The sequence below is a fragment of the Pleurotus ostreatus genome (genome assembly GCF_014466165.1).
Source record: "Pleurotus ostreatus strain PC9 chromosome Unknown scaffold_2, whole genome shotgun sequence".
Taxonomy (NCBI): Eukaryota; Fungi; Basidiomycota; class Agaricomycetes; order Agaricales; family Pleurotaceae; genus Pleurotus; species Pleurotus ostreatus.
In genome coordinates this window covers 3,458,299-3,473,969 of record NW_023503157.1, presented here as the reverse complement: position 1 = coordinate 3,473,969, position 15,671 = coordinate 3,458,299, and the positions used below count along the sequence as shown (strand labels likewise).

The 15,671-nt window shown below is 50.7% G+C and overlaps 5 protein-coding genes and 1 non-coding gene across 6 annotated transcripts; 2 read left to right on the top strand and 4 right to left on the bottom strand.

Annotated features, from left to right (window-relative positions):
- Positions 1-177: 177 nt before the first annotated feature.
- On the top strand, positions 178-2,359 carry PC9H_004120 (uncharacterized protein; the record flags this gene model as incomplete). Its single annotated transcript, XM_036773708.1, has 10 exons — positions 178-323; positions 491-766; positions 816-1,229; positions 1,287-1,348; positions 1,410-1,509; positions 1,563-1,605; positions 1,667-1,706; positions 1,774-1,795; positions 1,854-1,894; positions 1,974-2,359. The coding sequence occupies 10 exons, from the start codon at positions 178-180 to the stop codon at positions 2,357-2,359; spliced, it is 1,530 nt and encodes a 509-aa protein (XP_036635181.1).
- Positions 2,360-2,806: 447 nt separating this feature from the next.
- PC9H_004119 (uncharacterized protein) lies at positions 2,807-4,921 on the bottom strand (the record flags this gene model as incomplete). Its single annotated transcript, XM_036773707.1, has 6 exons — positions 2,807-3,678; positions 3,732-3,879; positions 3,932-4,350; positions 4,406-4,520; positions 4,577-4,655; positions 4,719-4,921. 6 exons carry the CDS (start codon positions 4,919-4,921, stop codon positions 2,807-2,809), a joined length of 1,836 nt encoding a protein of 611 aa, XP_036635180.1.
- A 449-nt stretch (positions 4,922-5,370) lies between these two features.
- Positions 5,371-5,453, bottom strand: PC9H_004118. Its single transcript has one exon. It is a non-coding gene; the product is annotated as a tRNA-Lys (tRNA).
- A 280-nt stretch (positions 5,454-5,733) lies between these two features.
- On the top strand, positions 5,734-6,022 carry RPS29 (40S ribosomal protein S29; the record flags this gene model as incomplete). The annotated part of the gene is made up of 3 exons (XM_036773706.1): positions 5,734-5,795; positions 5,855-5,954; positions 6,014-6,022. 3 exons carry the CDS (start codon positions 5,734-5,736, stop codon positions 6,020-6,022), a joined length of 171 nt encoding a protein of 56 aa, XP_036635179.1.
- A 994-nt stretch (positions 6,023-7,016) lies between these two features.
- On the bottom strand, positions 7,017-10,645 carry PC9H_004116 (uncharacterized protein; the record flags this gene model as incomplete). Its single annotated transcript, XM_036773705.1, has 11 exons — positions 7,017-7,535; positions 7,588-7,818; positions 7,872-8,042; positions 8,123-8,260; positions 8,388-8,479; positions 8,545-8,715; positions 8,769-8,982; positions 9,038-9,607; positions 9,663-9,724; positions 9,787-10,405; positions 10,541-10,645. 11 exons carry the CDS (start codon positions 10,643-10,645, stop codon positions 7,017-7,019), a joined length of 2,892 nt encoding a protein of 963 aa, XP_036635178.1.
- A 1,486-nt stretch (positions 10,646-12,131) lies between these two features.
- Positions 12,132-15,630, bottom strand: PC9H_004115 (uncharacterized protein; the record flags this gene model as incomplete). The annotated part of the gene is made up of 10 exons (XM_036773704.1): positions 12,132-12,765; positions 12,822-12,925; positions 12,974-13,052; positions 13,113-13,463; positions 13,520-13,649; positions 13,712-13,793; positions 13,910-14,012; positions 14,064-14,365; positions 14,415-15,563; positions 15,613-15,630. The coding sequence occupies 10 exons, from the start codon at positions 15,628-15,630 to the stop codon at positions 12,132-12,134; spliced, it is 2,952 nt and encodes a 983-aa protein (XP_036635177.1).
- Between the last annotated feature and the right edge of the window lie 41 nt (positions 15,631-15,671).

The window sequence follows — 15,671 nt, the reverse complement described above, 5'->3', positions numbered from 1 at the left end:
CGCTGTGTCACATATCACGTGGTATTATGCGGGGAAAGAGTGACAGTCTAACTTTAGAACATGTTCGACTCGAACGGGAGTAAAATCATAAGCTTCGTGCCTTACCACCATCATCCTTTGCCACTCGTTGCGCACTGGGACTGAAAATCCACTAGTTACACCAGTTTCAGCAAAGTTATGTCAAATCCACAAGTTAGAACGGCTTCTTTCCAACCGACTGCAAGCGATTTCAAGCAGCGGACCAGCGAGCTAGCAAACACCGGTTCACTGTCATACAAACTGACCCAGGGAGGAACTCAAGGGTATGTTGGTGCGATAGCGTTGTAAATTGGCTTGATTAGCGAGCCCGTCACTGACAGACTTCTCGTACGAGCAGGAACAACCCACTCGGCCGCGTTCGCCAGATAATCGAGATAGTGTCCTCGGATGAAGAAGAGCGAGTTGCGAAACCCAATCTGACTTGATCCTCAACTAACTTCAGCTATCTCAGTTCGTCCAGCTCTGCGCCAAGCACGGCTCCAGAGGAGGATGTCTTCTTGCGGGCGAGTCCACGTAAAGGACCTTCCGGGCGAGTCCAAAGTAGCGCGAAGGGACAAGACATAAGTCGGGTTATACCAGAGGTAATAGAACTATCTGATAGCTCTCCTGAAGCACCACCTCGCATCCGGAGGAAGCCCCAAGGAAGTCCCAGCAAGGGGGACAAACTTTCGCTCTTTATTGACGACAGTGAGGGAAGTAGCGATGATGATGGTGCCATCATGACTTTGTGAGTGGATTATGTCCGGTAATCAACTCGCCGTTTATGTTTGCACCAGCGACGAACCCCCGTCAGCGCGGAAGCCATTGAAGCTTCCCCTCATAAAGTTCAACACGCTCAATATTGCCGATACCCCACCTAGCAGCCCCAAGAAGCACAAGGGTGTATCAGCTACCCGGCAGGATGCTACATTAGTCGAAACGCCCTGTCCACGCACCGATCCCTCTGTTAAGCCCGCCTCTAGCTCTGTCTCGACGCCATCATCCGCATCCGTCACACGAACGGGCTTGCAGGCAACCCGGGTAACGAAGAAGGCGCAGGCCGCCGCAGAATTGACGAAGCGCAAACTCTACGCGGAGGATCTATTCGAAGAGCTGAACTCGTTGGTGTTCGATCGGAAATTACCGTCTAGTACGCAATTGAAATGGAGCAAGCGTTTAACGACCACGGCCGGGAGGGCGAAATGGCACAAGTGAGTCACCCACGACGATAACGAAACTGACCCCCTGAGATTGACGACTGGCTATAGGTCTTCTGCTGGGGTACATACGACGGAAATAGAACTTGCGGAGAAGATCTTGGATTGCGAAGGTGCGCCTCCTGATGTATTCAACACACCTCAAGGGATCGTCGTTCTTGACATATTATAAAGAACGCATCCGCAACACGCTCTCACATGAAATGTGTCATTTGGCATGCTGGGTCATTGACGGTTGTCCCAAAGAAGGGCACGGTCAGCTGTTCAAAGCGTGGTATGTACGATTTACCATTGTAGGTGCTGTAGGCTAAGAAGTATGTACTCGAGGTCCGCGAAGGTGATGCTGCGTTGTCCTGACATTCATATATCGGTGAGCTGCAGACTCCGACTAGGGGCATTGGGCTTTCTTAATGGTCCTCGGCACCCGACAGACGAGACATGACTACGAGATCTCTTATCCATATCAATGGGGTACGTGTGTATTTCAAGTTTCGAGAGCTCAGAATCCATCAATCTGAGTCTAACGATTTCCATGCAGAATGCGAAAAATGCGCCAAGATGTACGTGCCCCGACCCCTTCCTAACATTGACTAACCACAATGCAACCAACCACTTCAGCTACGGTCGGTTCAGTAAATCCATCCGTCCCGACGAGTGTGGTGAGTAAATTAACCCCCATCCTCCATAGTCTACAAACACGGAATCTAACCAATCGACCGAACTGACTTCCCTTCCCAGTATGCGGCGCATGTAAAGTCGGAAGGCTGCGTCCGCTTTTCAAGACTAACCAAAGGGCCCCGAGGACGCCGAAGGTTGCTCGTATGGCGGCTGCCAAACCCCAAGGTAAGCAAACCCCAACCCTCACTATCCCTCAGTACTCAGTTCTTAATCCTTCGCCCGCAGATTCCCCAAGGTCACTACCTCGCTCCAACTTGAAGCTATCTACATCTTCGTTGTTCATCGATCTCACTGAATCATATGGCGACGGAGAAGCCTTAGGGAGCCCTGTTAAGGAGCAACAGATATTGTGCCAACATGGATCTGATTCAGAGGGAGAGGGAGAGGAGGATGAAATCGGAATTCTGGCGACGATCTTGGAGTCGGTGTCGCTGACACGAGACTAGAGGGAGGGAGCCCAATTTCTTGCAACGAACGTCCTATGACGAGTCATGGAATTTACGTTTGGAGATCATTATATCTACCCATGCACTCTCCTTCCGCATCACGTATCAGGCATCCTGATCTTGCTCATAGTATTAATGTCATCACATCTACCTAAATCTACGCACCACACTCGCGAATGAGTTCGTGTTTGATCGGTCCGTGTCGATCAAAAGATGCGTCAATCATAGGGCTCAAGATGGGCTCTATACGGTTCCTACTTACATATACAAGGTAACAACACTTGGACGATACAGCTACACAGTAAGAATACGATAAGTAGTGTCAATGAAGGAGATGGTATCATGATGAATATACTATATACGATAAAAGAAACCATCATCTTGGGCCACATAAGAATCCCGAGATATTAATTATACTAAGCTGACAGAAAAGTGACGATCTCGTCTTCATCCGCAATATGGGGTGACGGTGATCGGCAGCTTGGTTCCTTCGTCCCAATGATCCTTGACGTACGGCCTCGTCAGAATAGCGTTGAACTTCCTGATCTCCACGCCCTCCGCCGGCGAGAACACAAAGTGCGGCAGTATACTCGCAATGAAGATCTTCATCTCCAGAATTGTGAACTTCCACCCGGGGCACGAATGGGGGCCGAACGAGAACGTCATCACGCCCGCGAGCCCGGGGTGGCGCGCCGACGCCGGGAGCGCCGTCCAGCGCTCGGGGTTGAACGCGCGCGCGTCCTTCCCCCACACGTCCTCAGAGAAGTTGAGGCCCTCGATGGGGACGTGGATGTAGCTCCCCTTCTTGATCTTGATGTGCTCGTCCTGGGAGAGGACACGGCCGTCGCGCATGTGCACGGTGCTCGAGACGGGGATGAGGTCGTCCTGCGTTGCGACGCGGATGATGCCGTGCACGGGCGGGCACAGCCGCAGGGTCTCGCGCACGACGGCGTCGAGGAAGGGGAGCGCGTCTATGGCGTCGCAGTGAGCCGCAGATGAATCACTCGGGATGGTCGAGGATGGGTGCGTAGGCGGAGCGGGAAGAGGGGAGAACGTTTCCGCAAACCCGGAATCCGGTATGCAATCCGCCTTCAGCGCGCCACCCGTAGGAGAAGCTCCAGTTGGTGAGGCGATGGAAAGAGAGGCGATTTCTTCCCTGAGGCGTGTTTGCATTTCTGGGTTGAGGGAGAGGAGGTGCAGGCACCATGAGATGGATAGAGCGGTCGAGTCGGAGCCGGCAAAAAGGAATGTGGAGAGTTGGTCTAGTAGTTCAACATCAGAGAGCCGCTTAGAGGATTCTTCAGAGAGGTTCTGTTTAACTAGAGTGCAAAGTCAGTTGGTGTCCGTCGACATGTTGGGGGAGGTGACGTACTGAGGAGACTCAGGATGTCTTTGTCGTCTATATCTTGCGCGCTGGCCTTTTCTGCCAAGATCGCGGCTTTCTTATTCGCTACGAGTCGCTTGCCAGCCTCGTTGATAGTGCGCAGACTTTCTTTCGTTGTACGCAATCCATCGTCGGGCTAAACAACCACGTAAATCAGCTAAAAGAAGTATCAAATGTGATATACGTACGAAGAGCGTGTTGATGATCGGGAAGAACAGCGACACAATGGCCTTGAGACCCGGCCCTTTATCCTGCACATTAAACATCTTGCGATATGCCAAGTACACGTCCTCGGATTCATCCTGGAGGGCGTGGAAGTGGTAGTCGAATCCCGCAAGGCCGATAACGTCAAATGTTGCGCGGGCAACCCAGTGGGATATATCAATCACGGATTGACCGGCCTTGTTTGTTGAAGGAATGGGTTGCTGTTGCTGGACGGCGGTTGGTGATGTTGAGGAGGTGTGAATGAGGGCGAGCCATCGGTCCCTGAGCTCTTCGGCCTTCTGAAAGAAGATGGGTGCCATTGCTTTTACGGAAGAGGTTGAAAACGCTGGAGCGATGACACGCCTTTGGATCTTGTGTTCCTCGCCTTCCATAGAGAACACGCCTGCGAAGGAGCAAATGCGTAAGGATCCCATTCACGTTGATGAGCAGAAACGTACCTCTTCCGAGCAGACGGGCAATGAAAGTACGCGTTTGCCACGGTTTTTCGTAGATCGGCGAGTTGAGGATGTGGGACAGGGCACGAAAGTCGAATGCCATCAATCTGTAGTCGTGCTGCACGTCGAGGTAAATTTCAAGCAAAACGGGGTCATTGGAAAGAAAAGACTCACTCTGCCAAAACCATGGAAGCGAAACATCTTGCCGTACCGTCCGACCCAGTCATGATGAGTATCGGGGCTGATGTTCGGGCTGCCAGACAAATTAATCAACAAATATACTACTACAAGCAGTACCGCGAGCAGAAAGACTCACTCCATGACTTCCCGAAAGTGATTTTGGAGCGCAGGTGCATCAGGTCCAGGGAGCTTCCTCAATGGATCGAATGGTGGCGCAATGACCATCATATGGGCGAGCCATAGTACGCCTCTAGCTAGCAAAAGCAGGGCGACTAGGGTACCGACTCTGACTGCATCTTGCAGAAGCAGCAGGAGTGTGCTAGCACTGAGAACTGCCATCGCGGTTCAGCAGCAGAGTACCTAGAAAGAAAAAGAGATGGATGGTCAGTAAAAGCGAGTCCCGCCTGAGATGGGGGACACTAGAAGGACTGTGGGGGCAAGCTGGCTGTTCCGTGCTTCATCTTGTATGGTCAAGAAGGGAGAGAAGGACCCTGCGTCGAAGTACTAACGGACATCCATATATGGTAAGTCTGATTGATCGGCGTCTCCCTTCCCCAGATTCGGGTTTGAAATGAGTTTAGAGTTGCCACGGATGAGCACAAGGAGGCTCAAGGACTACTGGCGACAAGGTCATGGACACAAGGCTACAAAGTACATTAGAATGGGTAGTCAAGGTTGCCCAGATCCCTTGTGTACTATAAGAATCCATTTTGCAACCTCAAGTACAAGGGTACTCTGATGTAGTCCGTATTTACCAGCGCGGAAGCAAAAGAAAAAGGAGATTTCATAGCCCACCGCGAGGGTCGAACTCGCAGCCTTCAGATCATCCCGCCTAAGAGTCTGACGCTCTATCCGATTGAGCTAGGCGGGCGATAATAACAATTTTCCTAGTAGAGTTTCCAGCCACTGGTACTCATCGGACTTCGAAAGACTCAAGTCAACTGTACAGTTGTTTATGTAATCACTCAGCCAATATTTTCCACTACGTCTCGAGATCATCGTCACAAACAGTGAAGGCGTATATCCGGCCAACAGTGAGTCCACGCTCCCTCGCTTTGCCGCTATATCAACTAATCACCTTACATCTCCTATCCTCCCCGTACCCTCGCCTACCCACGTCTCCCAGACCACCGCATCCCTCAAACCTCAAAATGACACACGACGCCGTCTGGTTCTCTCGTCCCCGCAAATACGGAAAGGGTGCCCGCCAATGGTACGCATGCGTGCCAATAAATGCGGATCGTCACGCTCACTGAATTACATGGCTTCCAGCCGCCTCTGCGCCCATCAAGCTGGTCTCATCCGCAAGTACGGTATTGACCTCTGCCGTCAGTGCTTCCGCGAGAAGTCTGCTGCTATTGGCTTCTCCAAGGTATGTTCATTATATCCCATCAGCCCCGCGTCTCTCAACTCAAACCTTTGTGCGTTCAGAACCGATAAATATATGTCCATGCGCTCGCTTCCTCAGCTGTCTTTCTCTACATTATCATTGGCCCAAGAATGACTTCCTGTATGCATCCATCACTATGAAATAAAATGCTATGCGCGAGTCTCCAAATCCCACATCCGTCGATCTACCACATTCATTCGCTTCATCAAGCACGAATAGAGTCGCGAGTAGTCGAAAAAATTCCTTGATTACTAGGCTTACACTGCGCACTCAGTTGTACGTATACTCCAACGAATGAATCCAACGACACAGCAAATCCAATTTGGCTACGAATCTAAATAAAGCCACTTTATACAAGGTAGTTTGGAGGGGGACAATAACTACAAAATGACGGCGTGCAATAGTGCAAATGCGGCAAGGATATGGAGATGCTAGTATTAGACAGACAGACTGTGTGCGAGTATAAGGGGGGGATGGGGAGGCGGGCGTCATAGGTGTATATGTATGGTTTTGTGAGTTGAATGAAAGTAACCTGTACAAATGGCCAAGAAGATTTTTATATAACAAACAATTTGAATGAGGCGAATAAAAACACAAGTTGAAGCATAAAAGCGTAGGTGGCAAACATCACATGTGTCCGGGATGGGAAGGAGGTTATAAAAGCGGTGTAAAGGTAGATAGAGGCAGAGGGTTTCGATGACGAGAGTTAATGCTTGCGAAGAATACAATGCATGGTGTGGGGTATGGTATGGCTGAAGTCAACTGTTCGGATACATTTGGGACCGTCCGAACGAATAGAGAGAGATCGAGCGAGAGAGCAATAAAACGGGAGTCAAAGTACGAGGGGACCAGAACCTTGAGGAAACGGCGGAATATCAAGCAATGACTGCGGCGAGTAAGGTAGGGTCGATATGAACGAGTGGTATAATCGGCGATTATTGATTAACGATCGACGAAGAGGGATGTACAGAGCGAGTACGGCCATGTGCGTGCTTCCATGCCGTTTTTGTAGCCGCGAGCCGGGTGGTGTCAAGCATGATCACTTTACATCCCGTAGCCAAAGGAGGACCTCTGGTACGGATCAGCGATAGGGCCAGCAAGGCCAACACCAGCGAAGGGGCTTACGCCTGCAAAGGAGTTCGAGAATCCCCCGAGGTGGGCAGGCGCGGGAAGCCCAGAGGCATGCGGGGACCCGCCTTGAAGGACATATCCATCGATGCCCTGCGCTTGGAGCGAGTGCATTTGCGGCGTCAGATGGACGGGGCTATACGACGCGGCGCCTTGCTGCATCTGGTACATGCCATTTTGTGTAGCATAGAGCTCCGCCGAAGGGTGCATCGCCTGGGGAACATGGCGCGCTGCGCCGTGTCCACCAATACCTGAAGTGCCCAGTGCCATGGTGAGCGCCTGTTGATTGAAACCTTGTAATTGATCCATCTGCTCACGTTGCAGTTTGTTCTGAATGCGCTTGCCGTACGGCGTATTGCGAATCAGGGGAAGGACAGGTCGGATACCTTCGACGAGGAGTGCGCGTTGGTTCGGTTCAGCGTAGTCGAGAGCAGTCTGCAGCTAATCAGCACGATGACACAGTACGTGAAACACACGAACTACTAACCTGTACGCAGTAGTTACCATACGAGTCGCGGAGAAGCTTCTCCAAACGCGAACGATTCAGGAACTCTTCGATTAACATCTTGCGCGTGCTATGCTCTGCAACACGGACGCATTTCTCGATAACGTTCGAGCTGAACTTCTGAACAGACAGGGCACAAACATTGCCTTGGAACTGACGGATGACAGCGTCACTGAAACGACTGTCGTTGAGGTCCAAGATATACTGGACAACCTGATAGCGGAATAAGCCGATGTCATCCACGCGAAAAGAAGACGTCGACGTACATAGTTGCCGTAAGGGTCTTGGACGAGTGTCAAGGCGTTGAAGGTGATCTCGTTGACGAGCTGAATCCGCTGGCTCTCAGACGCATGATCGATGCAGCGCTGAAGAACGCAGCACCCATGACGATGAGTAGCAACCTCGACGCAATTTGCCGCGACAGCATTGTAAATGAACTACAAAGAGCAGGAAAGGTACAATCAGCAGTCGAAACATGACGCAAACACGGCGATTGCTGCCCTAGAAATGGACGCACCTGATTGTCTTCTGGTGCCAATTTGTTCAAGCATTTCTGGATAACGTGGTTCCCGTTCAAATCCTTGATCAGGACAACGACATGCAAGCTTAGCGCAAGAATGATAGAATGGATCTGAGCATTGTATCGGTGATCAGTCTGCGCAGTCCTGTAAGTGGGATAGGTGAGATACAACTATTACGAGACTTGCCTGGCGTCGAGTAGAGAGGAAGTCGATCATCTTCTGAACGGCGCGCGTTCCATGCATGTTGAGTGAGATATTGACCAGATCTTGTGCAACGGACTCGCAAATCAAGTTGCGTTGTTCATCCGTAGAATACTCCAAGAGCTTCTGGCAGAGGTAGTTACCGAAGGGATCTAAGATAGTAAAAGAAAATTAGCCTCCAAAATGGATGCGAACGGTTTGTCATAGATATGCTTACCAGTCATTAGCTCTGGGAAATGGTTGAAAGTCTCACGGAAGATCATATCCCGATGCTCTGGTACGCCTTCTTCTAATTTTTTCTGTAGGAAACGGCAGCCGTGTTGATCCTTGCACATAGTCGCTATTTCCCCTTGGAGATCTTCCAATCGAGTGCCTGCAAAGCGGTTGACTGGGGGTCCGGGTTAATTAATTGTGCTGGGAATAAGCGACGGAAGAACTTACATTCCCTGTCGATGTCTCCGCGCTTGTGTTTAGGGCCGTGAAGCCCACCCATCTTGCTATCTGGGCCACCGACACTAGGCCTGGCTGGAGCACTAAGACCATACCGCGAGCCATTGTGGTGATACAACGCTGTTGAACCACTCTTCGTGCTGTTCGCAGATGTGGCACGCCCGTACGCACCGCCGTTCATACCATACATAGAATCAACGCCATACTACGTGGCGCGATTAGCTCTTGGAATAGACAAAAGCCTCTGAAATTTGACATACCTGCATGGAGTCATCAAGGGCTGAGCCATTAGGACTATAGCTACCATCAAACTGGCCAGACGGAAGGCGGGACAACGAAGCACCTAGGTCGCTTGCACTGATGGGGCTATGGTCACCAAAGGAAGAGCCATGTGAAGTAATGCGAGCACTCAACACTCCTGTATCAGGAGTGCGTGGGGTTCCCGGGGTCTTGAGAATGTGAGGCACCGCGCTAGGGATACCTAACGGTGTTGCAGGGACGGATCGAGTAGAGGCAAGTGTATCCAAGAAAGAAGGTGGAGATCCACGACGAGACGATGGTAGAAGAGACGACTGCGAATGTTGCTGCAGAAGGGGTGTTGCCGATGCAGAAACCACGCCAGCAAGTTTCATGTCGTGTAATGGAACGTTAGGACTAGTGACATTCCGACGTTCGTTGCGAGATGAAAGGCCTTCTGGCGCACGAGGGTTGCTTGGGAAAGGTGGCCATTCAGATGATTTCTCACGTGGCTCCGCTGACCGAGAAGAGTATGAAGCCTGAGGAGACGTTGCCTGCGAGATGTGAGCGAGGTCAAGAGCAGCTGATGATGTCTACGCAGAGGGATCAAAATTAGTGAAAGTCATCACACATTGCATTCAAATCTACCTTCTGGGGATACGAGTTGCCAAACTTATCCTCATCAGAAGTAGGGAGGTGTCTCATCGCATCTACCAAACAAGGATTAGTGTCACGAAAAATCAAGCAAGGGTTTGGCGGTGGCGCGACGTACTGTGCATCTCTTGGTCAAGCTGCTCATCCAACATCATGCCAGCATTATAAGTACTAGCGTAGCGAGCACCTTCATCGTGTATGAACCGGCTACTTCCCTTGGCTAGGATGGATGTGGAGATAGATCCTGGAACAGGGGAAGCTCTGTTGGAGCGATCGCCACCGAAAGAAAGTCCCTGCAATTGACTAGCTAATTCTTCATCGTGACTACTAGCGGACGTTCGGCGACTAGCAGGCATGCTTTTAGCACCGGGATTCCGTGTGAACCCGTTGGTCGTGGTCGCAAGGTCGGGCGAGAGGTTGACCGAGGGTGCGTAAGTGACCGACTTGCGCTTATCAGCAACTGCACTGCCCACGGCTTGCGAGAGGCTCTCAGCGTCCAAAGGCAGTTGCCGACCCAAACGATATCCATGGCTAGCGTCGCCGTTGAGAACTGCGTTGACGCGGGGGGGCGTTGTGGGGGCAGAGACAGCGAAGTTGTTACCATTGACGGATGGGTCGTAAGGGATGCTCAGCAATTCCTGCGCCTGCTGCACCTCTAAGGCGCGCATTTGATCCTCGAAGAACTTGCGTTGGAGAAGGCGCTGCCTCTCATGCTCGAGACGCTTGAGTTCAACCCGCTACAAATCGATAGCATTAGCATCAACGCTACAATCATCATCCCGAACGACCGAAAAAAAAGTAAACTAAAGAACTGCCACTCGCGCAATGTGATGGGGAATAGGGCGCTTTCACCAAGTAAAGACTACACGTACCGAGTCTGCCAGATCTAAGAATGCAGGGGGGCTTTGCTTCCTATCGTCGGAAGCAGAACGATTATCAGAGGACGCAATCCCATTTTCCAAAGACGAGGCGTTCATTCTGAGTGATTATATATCCGAAAGAGGCGGTTTTCTTCCAGAACGAGGAATGACAGAACAGAAAGCGAATGAGTAAGATAACGCCTGAAACAAGGATACTATAGTGGCTGCACTGTTAGCGTCGTCGTTGCCATCGAACATCGAAGGAACTGACCAAGTTTTGAGCCCGTTCTATTAAGGACTGTTGGTACAATGCGGCAGATATAGGCTGAGCAGGGAAAGCAATGGGTGAAAGCAGAGCGAGAAGGGAAGGCTGAGCGACAGACCCTTTTAAAGACTTCAGAATGAGGCTAACTGAAGAATTGGGAGATTCAGCGTATGGAAGAGTATTATATGGGGGCGGTCACTGGGTGCGTAGCCTGGCCTTCTGGTCCCTGAATAACGAAACTCCCACGGCAGAAATCCCTTTCTTTTTACAACTCCGTCCACCCTTGAACGCATCAATAAACCCTCCCCCCACTTCACATATTTCACTTATGTACGCTGGTCAAATTCAGAGGCGAACAATGAAGGCTATCGTACATATGCTGCAAGGTTGTGTACTGTATTTTCGTTCGCAACTGGGACCACCATTATCATTTGTTATAATAATATAATAATATAATAATTTAGTTACGTGAGGTTCTAGTATTGTACCACTCTTCCCCATGTTGCTATGCCACGACCATCACAGACGGCGAGCTCAGATACACATTAGCGAAGGAAGTAACAGAAGCGCTACCCTGGTCACTTAGGTTTGTTAATTTTTTGCCTCCACTGGTGCTTTTTGGTTGCACTGTTCCTGGTACCGACTCGATCAACTCACCATATCGAGTTAGTAGCTGGCATAATTTTGACAACGGAACCTTCTGAGAAGGATCTAAGCACGACAATTACTATATGTTGGTCGCGACTCGCGCTTTTGGTCGGCAGAGATTCAGGACTAATCACTGGCGCACGACGTTGATCAGGCCCCGATTTACTTGGCCTTGGAAAATATTAGGCGTTCAAGGAATGATACACAACGATTTCGGCGTAGCGAATTTTATGTGATGAGGCCTTGAGGATAGCTGTCTATTAGATAGATTGTTCCATTGTGCTGATAGCTCATGAATATAGATGCTCGTGTACGGTGTATACACATCGGCCGTTGCAAGCTCTGCCCAGATAACATGGACGATCAAACGTCGAATGATCCCATCGGTCACCGTCAACTGTAAAGACCACCATGTGCTCTCGGAGACATCAAACACGGAAGGGGCTGACTTACTCAGACGTTGAACTTTTACACATGCAATGCGCATCATGAGCAATCATTCGCAGTGATCCATCCTGGACGGCACTTCGATCGTGGTGATATTGATCAATGATGGACCTTCCCGTACAAAAGTGTAGATGCATGTAGGATTGGTATATGTGAGAATAGAACGAAACGAAACGACTGGGCGGGCCCGACGGGGACCGAAAGGATATACGGTTAACCTAGCTTAGGGACCAGCAATACACGTCAATAATAAGCCGACTGCGCAGGTTGCGTCGTCGATGAAGGTGTGGTCGGAACAACTTTCTCCATCTTCTCGCTTGCTCTAGTCGCTACGATGCCCCTCCCTAAGCCCTCTGGCTCCTTACTCTCTGCTCCATTTACTTCGATGCCTAAACCTACAGGGGCTCCGCGTATAGTCCTGCGATCCTCTTCATCCTGCGTATCATCCGCTTCGACGTCCTCGCGATCCTCACTCGAATCCGACTGCTCCCCAGCCACTTCTGTGGTCGGATGCGCGGAAAGGCCGTCGCCATCCTGCGTCGAGACACCGGATTCAAAGATTTCTTTCGCTGTGGGCTTGTTGACACTTGTTGATGGTAGGTGCAACCTAAGGAAACTCGACAAGGGTGCAAGGCTCAGATATGATGACCGAGTCTTTTTCTCAGTACCGTTCAGGGACGCTGGTACCGTCGGCGTGCTCGCGCCACTTGCAGGCGGCGTAGTATTTTCGACGGGCAGTTCTATGAGGGTAGAAGCTTTTGGAGTCGTGCCCCCGACTGTAGCGTCTCCATCCGGAGTAGATGGAGACTCGGGCGGAGGGGACTCTAAACTCGATATCGATATTACTGAGGAAGGCGGCCGATGGATGTTCCTGAATCTTGAAACAGATTGGGATAAGCGGCTGCAAACGTTGCGAGGGATAAAAAATGTTACCGAAGTGGTGTTTCGTCGCCCGACGTTAGTGTAAGTAACAAGTTCTTCAGATTCGGGAGTGTATGTCGCATATCGACTGGGCGTAGGTCACGATCCACCATGAGCTAGTTAAACTATCAGCAAGAGAAGACACCCAGATGTCCTTTACTTACCATTTCGATGTTTTTATTGAGTAAAAACACCCCGTATTCAAAGCGATACGTATCGACGCCTTTCGAAAAAAGAGGGAACCTACAATGTCGTTATCAGTGCGTGCACCACAAATACACAACCAGGAGCTCAGCCGCTTACATCCGCGGGCCTACCATAGCAGAAATTCCGTCGCGCACCAAGCTCCTGCTGCCTATACAAGTTATGGGATAAACAAGACCTTTACCGAGATAGGCAGCCAGCAGCTGCACCACCTGCGCTGCATATCCGAGGGAAGTGGCCACGACATCCTCGTTGATATCCTTATGGTTGGGCAGGAAGAGCGGAGGGGCAGGGTCGTTGTTTCCCATAGGAATAGGGAGTGGCACGTCAAGTATCGTATACAGAAGATCGGGAGGAGAGGAAAGCTCGATAGGGAAAATTGACCCCAGAGTGGATATGAGGAATGTCCGAGTAGGTTCAAACCGAGACCGGAGAGACTGTAGACGGTGCCTGTTGCAGTAAGTCCAGTCCGTAAGCTACGGAAAAAAAGAAAGATATGTACTAACTCCTCTTCTGTGACCTGCATTGCAGCGTCGCTGTACGATATGATATCGTCCTTGAGCTGTTCTTTCGCGGCACTTAGGATATTGCGACGATCTTCTAGCACTTTATGCCGTGCGCGAAGTTGATATCGTACTATTAGAGCCAAATTAAAAGCATATGTTATGTTCGCCCGGCCATGGAATGGCATCACTCACATTCGTCGGATTGTCTTCTCAACGAGCCGCAACTGGATCTTAGATCATCCACCCAGGCTTCTCGCTCCGACACTTCGCGCTTCTTTTCAGTTATTGAGTTCATGTAGCACCAAGGGACGGAATTTGAAAGAAATGAAAGCGTGGCACAGGGACCCGCGTTGTGGATTGAAGTGGAGTGGAACGAAGATGCCGACTTACCAGTTTGGAGAGGACGTCCGAGTCTATCGATGCCTCAAGGTTTGATACAATTTCATTTAGTGACGCTTCCGTATCAACGATGCAAGACTGGAGAGAGACTAGTCTACATGTTGTATTAGAGGTGCTAATGAAACGAGCAAGCGATAGGACACACTTGAACAGATCCTGCCATTTCGATGTCTTCGCGAAGTCTTCGTATGCATCGTCTGTTTGTTTGCGGTGCCGTCGTCGAGATGGGGCGGTACTTTCGGACGGATGAGCTGACAGAGGCGGCGAGCCAGCACTGTTTTGTTGAGTTTGGCGAACTTCAAATTCAGGATCGGAATTGTAACCCGCGGAAGGAGACGATGATCGTTCGCGTGGTGTCGCCGGAGGGGGGATGTAGTAATAGTCACCAGGGGGCGAGAGCAAGAATACGAGCGTATTTGGAGGTAGTAGTTCAGTGTTATCTTTGACCTGGAGAAATTATTAGTGAAGGGTTCAAGTGACCAAGAGGACACCCTACCTCCGATGGAAGGGGAAGTAGATCGTTGAGATTAATTTCCCACTCATGGAAGATTTTCCATTCCGAGTTCGTCAATGGCTCGTCTTGCTGTTTCGCTTTGCCTTTGCCCTCCACGAATGTACTCCGTGGGGAGACCTTGGCAGACTTAGCCCACATTTGGATATTAAGCTTCGTCCCGCTTAAGTTAGTCCACTCCGCGAATTGTTCTGTTTGAAAAACAGGATTCGTTGAGGGCCGGTGGATATCAGAGAAGTAATTGGGGGTGGAAGCGGATGGTGCAGGAGAAGTACAGCCGGAATGCGAATCTATGGATAATGACGAAACTTTGTGTGATGAGGTAGACGCTTTGCCGTTGGGTTTGACCACAGGGTGGGCCAACATGCGCGTATTCGGCAGGATAGACTTCGGGTCTTTTCTCGTGCCAGCACCGTTCGGTACTTTCGCCTGCCTGGGGGTAACTCGGGCCTTGTCTTTCGGAGAAGGAGAAGCAAGCGGAGTCGACGGACGCGAATTGGACGCAGCGAGGGTGTGTTCCGCACCTAGAGCTGGGATGGCCGGTGGAATAGTAACAGTAATGAATGTCTCCACTAGTCGGGAATTTATAACCTTCTCGAGGCTAACTTGTGAGTTGTCCGGCAACATCGCGGAGAGCGACTTAGAACCTGAGGCCGCTGAGGAGGGAATTACGGCGGGCGGATAAAGCGCACCCATTACATTGCCAGCGGACGAGGTAGACATGATAGATGTTGTGCGGGGACGCCGTGGTCTGATAGTAGGTGCCGATCCAGAAGTACGGCCAGACCGAGAGGGTGAGATCTGCTCAAGGGTAGCTGGAATTGAGGATGGACCTGCCGGGGAACCGACCTTTACACCCTTTCCTTTCCGGCCTCTTGTTTCGCTTGGTGAACCATTCGCCACAGTCGCATCTCCGATGTCTGACCTTATGGTATGCGCAGAGTTAATCGAGCTCAACGATATCTTCCTGCTTCGCCTTCTATTCAAAGTAAGGTCAGAGTCATCTGAAAGATGACCATGAAGAGTGAACTGTGATCGTTCAGCGGGTTGCGTAAGTGCTGAAGCAACCGTGTCTCTTGTGGGGAACGGGGAAAAGTTGCGGACTTGAATGGAGGATACATGGCGAATCCGTGGCTACAAAATACATCAATAAGGCACTTTGAGACTCAGGCGTTGCACTCACTTGCAATCCTCCTGACATTGTGTTGGTCGGCAAACAAACCAACTGCCCAGTGACGGTAC